We start from the raw sequence: 12627 nt of genomic DNA, 5'->3' as shown, positions 1-12627 counted from the left end.
ACCAAGTTTCAAGGGGCATCCAGCTCTGTGTAAAGTAATAGTGGCTGGGCTCAGCATTCCTAAATCCTACAAAATCTTCCAAAAACATCCCGTTGGAGTTTGAAGGATTAAGGCATTTCAGTGTTACAGATGCAGGATCATTAGTTCTTACATTTCTTACAAAAGTCACTTTCTACAGTCTAACAGCTCATAAGTTCAACTTTTGGTTTTGGTTACTCAATTTCTGCAATCTTGAATCAACCATGTGTTTCTGAAAGGTCTTTTTTATCAACCAATCACAGACTCTGTTATATATCCATTTGGATTCCCTATTGTGAAATACAATGTACCCTTGACCATTTTCTATAACAGGAGCACACAATGGTTGATGGGGTTGACTAAAACAAGGAACAGGACATCCAGTTGAATGGTCTTGGGGTCAACCAATCACAGACACTGTTATATGTCAGTTTGGATTCCCTGTTCCAAAATTAAATGTATTTTGTATCATCTTCTTTATCAAGAGCACACATTGGTTGGTGGGATGGACTCAGACAAGGAACAGGACACCCAGCTAAATGGTTTCAGCATCAACCAATCACAAACACTGTTATATATCAGTTTGCAGTCCCTGGTCTATAATGTGATGTTCTTTTTACTATCTTCTGTAACAGGAGCACACATTGGTCGGAGGAGTCGACTCAGACAAGAAACAAGACATCCAGCTTAACGGTCTTGGCATCATGCCCCAACACTGCATCATCGACGTCGAGAATGAAATGGACGTGTACTTAATACCCATAGACGGAGCCAAGTAAGTGAGACAGACCAACAAACAGATCGTCTGCCTGACTGAAAGACAGACACGATCAATCCTTTCTCACCACAGAATCTTAGAGTTAGCTCGGGTGATGGCGTAGCTAACCCGTTTTACATAGAGTAGTGGCTCTAATTATGGTAATCATAACGTAAATTTCAATGGCTATCGTTACGGTATCGCAAAAAGACTATTGGGAATCAATATCACTTTTATACCTGCAATTCCAACCAGAGCCCATTGGTAGCTCGGTTGGGTCAACGTTGGACTACCATGCCAAGCCAAAGGTATCGGAATCGAGTCCGATTGTTCGGAGATTCCCCCACCCCCCCCCCCCCCCCCCCTTTGAAAAATTTCTTTACTTTTATGTTATGAATCAAATCCTATTTTTTATTGAAGAAGATTTCTTATTTTTTTTTTAAAGTGATCATTGGCTTTGGAGGATTTCCTTTTTTTTTAAAGGAAATAAAGTCCGAAAACCATTCAGTTGATAGTCTGGTTCCGAGACCAAAATATCCAGATGTGGATTATTGTCAGGTCAGGGAACCAGACTGTCGACTGCCGTAACAATAGCCACGGTGTTTATATAATCTTTGAAATTAATTTTCCACTCCATATTCAGCATAAAAACAGCTATTTTTCTAGAGTAAGTTAAACAAGTCACAACATTCACAAGGTATTATTACGATAACCGCTGCTATATCTTTCCCAGATGTTGCGTGAACGGTTCAGCGATCACGGACCGGACAGGCCTAAGACATGGCGACAGGATACTACTAGGCAACTACCACTTCTTCCGTATCAACTGCCCCAGGCCTCCAGGAGTTGGTAAGAATTCTAAAACTCATAACATTTGACACTCTCAAACACTAAAAACAAAACAAAAAAAACTCAAATCAAAACGGGTATTTGGAAAAGCAAAACAAATAAAGTTTGACTTTAACAGTGCCCTGAAATATATTTTGAAGTGCCACAAAAAGTGTCGGTGGGGAGTGAGGCCTAGTGATTAGGGTTCGTGACTCATGATCAGAGGATCAGGGGTTCGAATCCAGCTGCTGGACATATGTTGTGTCCTTGGGCAAGCCACTTCACCCCCACTTGCCTCGCTCCACCCAGGAGTATAAATGGGTACCGGCATTAACCGGGGAGTAAACTAAATTTAAAGGCAACCTTAATATTTTTTTATAAAGTAAATAGGAGTTAAGTTGCACATTTATATGAAGACGTAAACTCAAATCTTTAATTGCTACATTCTCAGTGAAGTAGGTAGTCAGATTAGGTCTCCTGAGCTTATTCTTAATGGTCAGTAGAGGGCACGTTTGAGCATTTACTTTCAATACAGATTAGCAAATTTGTCGTTTAATTTGTCCTAGGTTTTGCTTTTTTTGAAATACCATTGTTCATTTGTTTTTGGACTATTGCTCTTAATTTTTGAACAGCTAAATTCTGTCTTTAATTTTTTGCACTTAAAAAGTTGACCTGTGAGTTGCGACCTTTGACCCTCTGAACTCTTGTCCATTATTTGGTAGGATCGAGTGGTGCATCAACGCCAGATGTGGAGCCCCAGAATTCCAACTACGACTTCGTCTACGCCCAGAATGAAGTCATGATGAAAGAAATGACAAATGGTAGGTTACCATGGCAACCTGTGACGATCCTTGACTGACCTTGAAATTCTTTATACTCGCTGCCGACTGAAAGCTTGTTTTTTTTGTGAAATTTTCTCACAAGCTGTAGGTCAGCAGTGAGCATACATGTACATGTATAAAGTCAAACAAAATGGCGTTGAAGGGTAAAATCCGGTATCAAATAAAAATATTTCCTTTGCCTTTTTTCGACCAATCAGATCCCGTCCAAGCCGCCATGCAGCTCCTGGAGTCGCAGCACCAGAAGGACAAGAAGGGCGCCCTCGAGAAGCAACGCGAGAAGTACGAGCGCGAGCTGGAGACGTTAAGAAAGCAACTGATGCCGCGGCAAGCCATGGAGAGGACGGACACGGCTTACTTCTCGGATCAGAGCCCTGGTAGCGAGGCCAGTATGGATGCGGGACAGAACCTGAAGTATAAGGAGTGGGCTGAGGAAAGGTATGAAGGGGAAACAAAAATTGGCAATTTATCTATCTTTAACAACTTAAAAATGTGTTACCTAATTTGAAAGGTTTAACGTACATCACAAATTATGTCAAGAATTAATCGTTCTGGTCTTAAAAATAATTGAGCTTGATAGATCTTTCTCTTGAAAATTTTGTTTTAGTTGTTTATATAAAAATATTTTGGGGATCTTAAGAAACAAATTTTGAGTACTTTGCAACAAAAATATAATTTGTGGGGTTGGAATCCCATCTTTTTAATTTTACATTTTTTTTTTGTTGAAAAAAATAATTGAAATTTGTTTGGGATTTTAGAAAATGTGTGGAAGATGTTTGAAAATGAGATGACTTTTTTCCTTCAAAATGTCAGTATATGTAATAGGGTTCTAAAAAAAATTGTTAAGAGTTAAGTGTTAAACAATTTTACGTTTTTGTTCTGTAACTCCTCGGTTCAGCCATTCATTAGTTTCAGGTCCGTTGTAGTACTTTTTAGTTTCTTTTAGTACTTTTAAATATCTACATGTAACTTCTCTTTTTGCAGTCCTAGTATTTCTCCTATTAATGCCTCTCCCTCTTCCCGGCTTGAGTAAGTCAAGAAGGTTTCCTTTTTTTCCGCCATCATGGCCATCCCCTGGTATCACATGATCAACATTAACCAATCAAATCCATAAAGCAAAACACGAGAGGGGGTCACAATTTGTTACACGTAAATCAACAGTAGAGAGACTTAACCACTTGCCGCCGGGATAATTTTCGGCCGAAAAACACCATTTTTGAAAAAAAGACAATATGTACTGGCCAAATTTTGTATTAAGTCGAACACCACATATACTGACTCTTGAGAGTCATATGTACAATATTTATATGATACTTCTCACTTTAAAGTCATATTTTGCAACACCCTGAGGCCCTGCCACAGAGCGCTATTTGCTTGACGACAGGCCATGTACAGCGGCCAAGTTCAAGTTCAAAACGCAGTGTGTACAAAAGCAATGTGAACCACTGACATGTATACACGTCCAACGCCGGATACTCAGGGAAAGCTTGATGATGTAATGTGTCACCCGCCCCTGTGAATATACATTGCCAAATCCTTTTTACATATCCTCCAGCGTTAGCTGGTTAATAACATTGTTTCAACCATTTCTGGATCCTCATCTTAACCATTAGATTAAAAGTGAGGAACCAAATTCTCAATCATTTTAATACAGGGTATATTTTCATTTTATTTATGGTCATCATTCGTTAATACTAGTCCTAGTGGGGTGCTGTGGTCCAGTGGTTACGGTGTTCGACTCGTGTGCCGTGGTACACGGGTTTGAATTCTGACCGTGGGAACATGGTGCTTGTGCTCCTGAGCAAGGCACTTTACCATTATTGCTTCGTCCTTTGGATGGAACGTGAAGCCGTAGGTCCCGTGTGTTGTGTAATGCACGTTAAAGAACCCAGTAACACTTATCGCCAAGAGAAGGGGTTTGCCCTGGTGTTTCTGGCAGTGGCTGCTTAATGCGCCGCAGCACCTTGTAAACCATTATAAAAGTCCTACATAATGGTTCTCATATTTCTCATGTACTTCATTTACCTGTCTCTAATAATAGACATAATTTTCAGCGCCTTGAGTACCTAATTGTTGGTAGATACGTGCGCTATATAAGACTTCGGTATTATTAGTATTATTATTAGAAAGCCTAGATAAAAAGTGTTGAAAAACCCCACCAGTCAGGTGACTATGTTTTAGTTGTATTCACAAGTTTATGTTGCCTGCCAGGAACCAGACTTTCCAATCAGTTAAGCTTTTACACACATAAAATGTACTATAATCATCCACAAATCACACCATTGTGAAATATAAGAATCTAATTCATCATTGAAATTAAAACATGCATTCCAATAAATTAATTTGAGTACAACTTCTAAGTTCAGTCATGGGGGAAATGTTTATTAACCCATTTATCCCAAAACTTATTAAACTTTCACTTTTCACTCATATTTCAGCCCAAATGCAGTAATTTTCTTTTTCTACATACTAGTAACGGTGCACTCATTGATGCCACTCTCGTGCGCAAACCAGTGCAGGTATTATAAAAGCAAGTGTCCTTTTTTTTTTTACACACTGTGTAGCTCATAGATCTTGCAAAGAGTCTATGGGCTCCGTGCACACGTACCCCCTCAACGGTAAGAAAGGGAGAGTTGGGGGAGACCACTTAGAGTGATATTTGAATGCATTGACAACGCCTGACGCTCACGCGAGGACGCTATTGTTTTGTGCACATTCAGAACGGAATAAGTCGTGCATATATACTTCGCACTATATGTGCAAAAGCAGGGTGTGTCCCGTACACGGGACTCCCCAAAGTTTTTTTTTCCAAGCGCCCTCTGGGGTTCGCGCACAGAGCCTATATAGACACAAATTTTCACCAGCCTGTTTTGAATTTTGATAAGTTGCATGGACTCTCGCAATGTTTTTTTCTGTTTGTTCAGAGACGAGCTATTCCGCCAGAGTCTAGCCCGGCTACGGGAGGAAGTCGTCAAAGCCAACGCGCTGGTCCGAGAAGCCAACTTCCTGGGCGAGGAGATGGGCAAACTGACGGAGTTCAGAGTCACGTTGCAGATACCAGCCTGCAACCTTACTCCAAACAGAAAAGTAAAGAGTGAATTCATTTACTTCATGAGAATAGACCTGATGCATAATGGCCATCTTAAGCCCGGTTCATACTTCACGCGAAAGCTTGTGCAAAGCGAAATTCATGTCGTCAACAATGGTGGACGCGCTTCGAATGTATTGTTGACGTCACGAATTCCGCTTCGCTTTCGCTTTCACGTGAAGTATGAACCGGGCTTACGTGGGCAATGCATTTGCACAGCTCGGATAGGCACGAATAGACATTTGGTGCATTCATAGTTACTAAATTCAAATAATTTTTTTCAAAGCCAAACAGAGAAATTGACTGGAGCGGGGTTTGAACCTGCGACCTCAGGATTGAGCCCATGTTTAGGTTTCCCCAATTGTTTAATGTTGTTGTCCAAGGAGTGCTAGTTAGAAGCCATAAACATGTACATTCCATGTAGCCAGGGATCGTGCCCAAAGTCCTGATGCTAGCAACATTAGCAATGCTGCAAAGAAAATAGCTAACAGGGATCACTATAAAGAACATCCTTCAAGATGAACGCACTACATTTTGTTTGACAGAATTAGCCCTAAATTTGTGATGGACCTGCCATGGACTCGACTTCAAAAATGGAAAGAATATCCTGCTTTACAAATAAGTTGATATTGTTTGGTGGTTTGTTTTTTTTCCCAGCGAGGAGCCATTGTCAGCGAGCCGGCCATCCAAGTCAAGAGGAAGGACCGAGGCACCCAGATCTGGTCGGTGGAGAAGTTGGAGAACAAGATCATTGACATGCGGGAGATGTACAACGAGAGGAAAGAGAAGGGTCTACCGCTCAAAGTGAGTTGATGGCCTTCTAATGTTCCTGTCCACATTATAGACAAAGGTCTACCACTCAAAGAAAGTTAATGGCCTTCTAATGTTCCTGCCCATATGTACAGAAAGGTCTACCACTCAAAGTGAGTTGACGGCCTTCTCTTGTTTAAATTTTGAGACTTTGAATTTTTAAAATGTTTCCTGGACAAAGTTCTTTGTGAAGCTTTCAGAAGGCATTAATTCAAAAAAAAAAAAGCATTGAATCTTTTCTTTCATTTTCTGAACATTCTCTTTAGTGTCTAGCAAATTTCTTGGAACAAGTCAAGGCAGTCGGTACTTTTAGGAAGCCTTGATAGTCCCCTCAGAATACATAATTTTGCAAGCAGTACTAGTTTTTTATTATGAAAAATTAGCATGCATATTAGATACAAATTTGATCAATGTTTAATCTAATCGGACTAATCAGCACGAGTGAGTGTGATTAATATCCCACAATTCCTTGTTTGAAACCATAAAATATTCCCCTTGTCATGTGATCGATAATTCAATAGAGTGACATGTACCCTTTCCATGATTTCATAGTGAATGAACTCTGACCTCAAGAGTCTTGAACTCATGACCCTGACCTCCTGACCTCCTGACATCCCAACCTCCTGATCTCCTGATCTCCTGACTTCCTGACCTCCTGACATGGCCTCCTGACTTCCTGACCTCCTGAGATCCCAAGCTCCTGACCTGGCCTCCTGACATCCCAACCTCCTGACCTGGCCTCCTGACATCCTAACCTCCTGACATGGCCTCCTGACATCCCAACCTCCTGACTTCCTGACCTCCTGACCTCCTGACAGCCCAACCTCCTGACCTAGCCTCCTGATGTCCTGATCTCCTGACTTCCTGAACTCCTGACATCTTAACCTCCCAACCTCCTGACCTGACCTCCTGACTTCCTGAAATCCTGACTTCCTGGCATCCCAACCTCCAGACCTGGCCTCCTGACCTGACTTCCTGACCAGCTGACCTCATGACCTCCTGACATTCCAACCTCCTGACTTGGCCTCCGAACCTCCTGACCTCGTGACTTCCTGATCTCCTGACTTCCTGATCTCCTGACTTCCTGACCACTTGACATCTCAACCTCCCAACCTGACCTCATGACCTGACTTCCTGAGCTCGACCTCCTGACCCCATGACCCTGACCTGATGACCCTGACCTGATCTACTGAGCTATTTACCTCTTGACCCACCATGACTCCATTGACTTCCTTACTCATGACCCCTGACCTCCTGACCCCAGGAACCATTAAACTCATGATCACTGACCTCATGATCCATGGCTTAAAAGACCCCTGAACCCATGACCCCCAGAATTCATGATCCCTGACCCATGACCCCAATTCATGCGACTGATCTTTCACCTCCGTGACCTTCCATGACATGTCCTTCCTCATTTACAGGATGGACCGATGCGGCCTCGCAAGCTCTCCTTTTTTGAGTCTCAGGTGATTTGTTCTGGGATTTGTCACCCTGTCTGTCCCTGGGGCTGTTCGCCAGATTTGGTCTCTGTTTGCTGCCGTGCACTTGTATACCCCTGTTCATTTGCCATACTTATTTGACAGCACGTTAGGCAGATTAGAGTAGTGTTTAACACTGCACATTGAGACTAACGAATGACACCATGTGTCAAAAATCTGTCCCTTATGTCATGAAGAAGAAATTTCAAACCATGATGACAGCTCCTGAATGTCACTTTTGATTTGTCATTGTCACAATCCTGCCATTGTTACCCATCGTCATGTCAGTGACGTCATCTTCTTTGTCATCTTCATCATCATCAACATCATCCCCTCTTCTACGTCACATCTTTTTCATAGGACTTTTGTCTTTTTTGTCATGAGTATCTTTCGTCATTGTCAGTTCTGTTACCGTCCTTGTACCGTACTTGCTGATGTCATCCTTCTCTACATGTACATCGCCTCCATGTTGTGTCACCTTCTCATTGTAACCATTATCCTCATCATCATCGCCATTTACATCACTGTCTGTTCTTCTACATGTACCTTCCTTGTCCTTTCCGTGGTGGTTTCTTCATGTCATTGGGTGCGTTTGTTTAGCTCACCCAGGTCGACGCCGTTCGATTAGCTCTGACGTCATTCTCGGGGCTCACCCAGGTCAGTCACCACATACCCTGCTCATGAGCAGAGTCACTGGTGGAAATACGTCACATGCATGCTTTGTTCATTCCAAGCAATGGACAAATGTGGCGGCCGGACAGCGGAAATCTCAAGTGGACTTAAAAATTCACTTTCTTTGAAGTCTAAAGGGTAATCATTTATTGAGTTCACTGCGAATTTTGAGGCTATAATTCCAGCCCGACTTTTTTTGGAGTTCGGCAATTGACTGAAAAGCAGTAAATCTCAAACTAAGGCCCAATCCGAAACAGGCGTGTTGTCAGTGGCTACGGCTACGGGCATCACATGAGGATCGTGATGGCCTGCAGTTGAGCGTTCCATTAGCCCGGCTGTCATGGCTAACCCCGTCTGCCTTTACCCGAGTCGACCCGGGTGAGCTACTCGAACGCACCCATCATCCCCATTATGATTTATTGACATTTGCTCCTTGCTTGCATGCCTCTGCATCGTACAGTAGTTTGCCTTTTCAGTGCCATAAATGTCACACATTAGTTGGTAACTCCATTACCCCACATACATTTTTTTCTTAACTGGGGCTGTGTATCAGAAGTACAAATTACTTAGTAACTTCTCAGACAATGAAAAAGAAAGGTATTGAATGTCATTTTTGGGGGAATTTTCAAAATGAAAACCAGGCAAAATGGGAAAACAAAACATTTTCCACGATTGTCGAAAGTTGCAGTTAACACCATAAAGATATGCTTACTGTACACTCTTGTATCTTGCTGTATTCAAGCACCGATGTGGTCGTATTATCGTGCGGACCTTTATGAACAACCTGAACAGCAACTTCTGGTATTTGAATTTTGGGATTGGTTTGTTTTAACGGCTACCTGGGTACCATTTTTCCCCCTCAATCCGGTACCCGGTTCCTGTACTACCCGTAAATGTACATACACCCCTATTTTGAACATTCGCACTGCTGGTATACCCCAAGATGTGGCATAAGCATTAAATTTATGGAAAACTTTGAAGTTACAGTGTACAATGTAGCCCTGTTCTATGGCCACGCACTGGAGTAGACTCTATGCTGAAGGCCATACAAACGTGAGTACTGAGTAACTAAGTTAAACTGATGTCATTTGTTCATGGAAATATTTTGAACTCATACTCGGCAAGGAGGTTCACTTACCCATACATTTCAATATTTCGCCAAAACTAGGACTTCCTTCTGGTGAAATTAAAACTTAAGTTGCCCACCAAAATGGAAGTTCACGGCGCGCCCAGCTGAGTGAAGTAAAACTAGTCTGGTTCCCCGACCAAAAGAATTCGCTTTCGTTAATGTATGCACGTGAAGTACGCCATGCCTGGGTTATGGCCGTATCATATGCGGGAAAATAAATCACATTCGGGGATCGATCAGAAGACCCGATCACTGGGCACCTCGATTATTTACGCTGAGTAGGACATCCAATTGCCGTCGGGTCAATGGACTGTACTGTGTATGCATAATGTACTGCTGACCCAACGGCTGTTGGATGTCCTACTCATCAGAAGGAAGCATGAGGACGTCCTACTTTTGGTGAAATATTGAAACGTATGGGTAGGTGAACCCCCTTTCCGAGTACCGATATGAGTCGAAATATTTCCATGGAAAAAATGACATCATTTTTTAACTATTAGTGCTCACATTTGTATGGCCTACAGCACAGTCTACTCCAGTGCGTGGCCATAGTATAGGGCTGTGTACAATGTACATGTATCTTGGTAAATGGGGCTGAGATGGTAAAAGTTTTCTTTTCTTGCTACTAAAACCTGCTTAAGCAAGTGAGAACCATTATCATACATGTATGTGTATGTATATTGTAATACTAATTCATAGCCAAATGTAATCAGTAACTGTCTTAGTAAACCTAACCTAACGCTTGTCTTTCTCTCCACTAACCCATTTCGCTTGTCAGGATTTCCTAGCCGGGATTCTATCTCTGCAGGTGACCCTTGAACTTTGACCTTAAATTTTGACCTTTGTTTTGTACATCACGTGACCTCATTGCACTGCATGGTCCTATATAGTATGTTGAATAAATCTGTAAAAAAAAAAATAAAACAGTTCATAAATATTTTTACAAAAAATTGGTGTTTAATACCTGGCTTCTGAACTGTCTGCATGATGTAACTTTGCGAAGGGAACATTAATTGTGTTACCATGACAACCAGCATTTGGAATTGTCATTTTGCAAGTCTATTATTTGTATGTTAACCAGTTCGCGCCGGGATTACTTTGACATTGACCAGAGACAGGCGCGGGATTGCTTTTCACGAACCTCGATGCCAGAGGGGTTCCGAGTAGCACACCCTAATATTTCTGGCCTCACGCACTGCGAGCGGGTCGCTGACAGATATTTCTGGCCTCGCTCGTTCATGTTTATCCATCATCTATTCCGAATACCACAAAACCTTTGCGTGTATACACGTCATCCGACGTGAACTGGTTAAATGACATCACATATATATATGCATGCTGCTTAACAAGTGATTTCCACAATCTTATTTGTAAAGATTCAAGATGGCTGCTCATTGTGTATTCCACCACACATTTATTTTCTAAAAAAAAGTGGCATTATTGGACTAAAATTAATCAAATGCATTCCATAGTAATTTTTTTTGTTTTGGCTACAAATGTTTGGGTAGGTACAGTAGAATGCTGTTATAACGAATACTATTGGGTCCATAAAAATTGTTTCTTCATTATAGTGATTGTGCGTTATAATATAATTTACTATTTTGGAACCAAAGAGGATGCTTGTTATAGCCAAATGTTCATTATAGCGGTGTTCGTTATAGCGGCGTTTCACTTTTATAAACTTGGGTTCGTGATAATTTCAATTGAGCAGGCCGGATGTAAGGCCGCGTTGCCAAGCAAATGATGAAGAATTGCTTTTTGATGAACAGTTTACAAGAGGACCATGCATAAATGTTAATTTTTTTTGGAAAACCTTCTTCAGTTCATTATGTTAACTTTGTAGTGTATGTAGACTTATGTTGTAAATTGTCAGTCAATTTTTTGAAATGTTTGGTCTTACATTTGACAAGACAAAAGCATGAATATCCAAAGAGCACATTGCTTTACTTGCTAAAAGAGCTCACATTCACAGCTAGTAGTTTATAGACTTGACATTCTTGATTTGAATGATGTGTTTTCGTCCTCAACAAAGGAGGCCTTTTTATCCTCTGGAATTTCCCTTCCCCCCCAAAATGTCCCTGAGTTGTGAGTTTATTTTCTACAACCGTTCCATTTTGATCTACAGTAAACTCCGGCTAAACCGGCACTCTCGGGACCCGAGAACTTGTGACGACTTACGCGAATGCCGATATATGCTATAAGTCGTCATTTTGCCGACTTACATGATCTTTTGCACACATGATTCATTGCACTAATTGGCTTCGATGTACCCTGGATTATCTCCTTAATGCTCGAGTTGAATCCAGCAAATTAATCTTTGAATTGTATCATCACGTTTGGGGTATTGATAGTGGAGACCACGATACATGTGTACGTGCACAGTAACGGCGTGGTCCGGTATATACCACGCACGCATTGACTGCAGCACTAGTCATTCAATAAGACAACCCCCAAAATGGATAGAGTGCATGCGTACAGCCCAAAGGGGGTACTGGTATTGATATGCTCACGATGCATATGCGATGTACATGTATGCAGCAAAGATCCTATAGCGCCGCGTAGTGGTATGCAGTAGGACACCCTTTTTCGACACCAATGCATGCAGTGCAGGCCGACTTCAGCGATTTGACAAGTTGTGCAATGTCGGTCTAGCCGGAGTTTACTGTATGCGGAAAGAAAACTGCAGTAGTTCTTGCGGTTTACATTTCATACTGACACTTATTCTCGTTGTATCCGAACACAGGATTATTTCTTGCCCAAACCCCGCCACCCCCCTGGACTTCCATCAACCAATAAGTCCAAGGTGACAACTTTGCCTATTTCTCTATTTGCATGGAGTCCGAAACTTGTCCAAAAGTTTGTTTGTGACGCATGCACAAAGCCATGATTGTGTCATTAGTCTTGTTTTTTTCTTTTCTACTGTCATTTTTTTTGGGGGGGGGGGGGGCACGATTTGATGAAATTTACTGGGCCGCAACTTTTTGCCTCGCTTTAAAGTAGGCTTG

The 12627-nt window shown here is 41.8% G+C and overlaps 1 protein-coding gene across 1 annotated transcript in view; it reads left to right on the top strand.

Moving 5' to 3' along the window:
* Positions 1–12627, top strand: part of LOC119724571 (kinesin-like protein KIF13B) — a 97116-nt gene that overhangs the window by 54283 nt on the left and 30206 nt on the right. Inside the window, exons 13-21 of the mRNA XM_038195676.1 lie at positions 654–793; positions 1509–1624; positions 2326–2424; positions 2643–2880; positions 5367–5529; positions 6188–6334; positions 7765–7809; positions 10401–10430; positions 12366–12425. Of these exons, the coding sequence (XP_038051604.1) occupies positions 654–793; positions 1509–1624; positions 2326–2424; positions 2643–2880; positions 5367–5529; positions 6188–6334; positions 7765–7809; positions 10401–10430; positions 12366–12425 (1038 nt within the window). The remainder of the gene's footprint in view (positions 1–653; positions 794–1508; positions 1625–2325; positions 2425–2642; positions 2881–5366; positions 5530–6187; positions 6335–7764; positions 7810–10400; positions 10431–12365; positions 12426–12627) is intronic.

Source organism: Patiria miniata, unplaced genomic scaffold (assembly GCF_015706575.1).
Source record: "Patiria miniata isolate m_02_andy unplaced genomic scaffold, ASM1570657v1 HiC_scaffold_18, whole genome shotgun sequence".
Lineage (NCBI taxonomy): Eukaryota > Metazoa > Echinodermata > Asteroidea > Valvatida > Asterinidae > Patiria > Patiria miniata.
The sequence above is the reverse complement of the archived record's forward strand: the minus strand, read 5'-3'. Positions and strand labels throughout refer to the sequence as shown.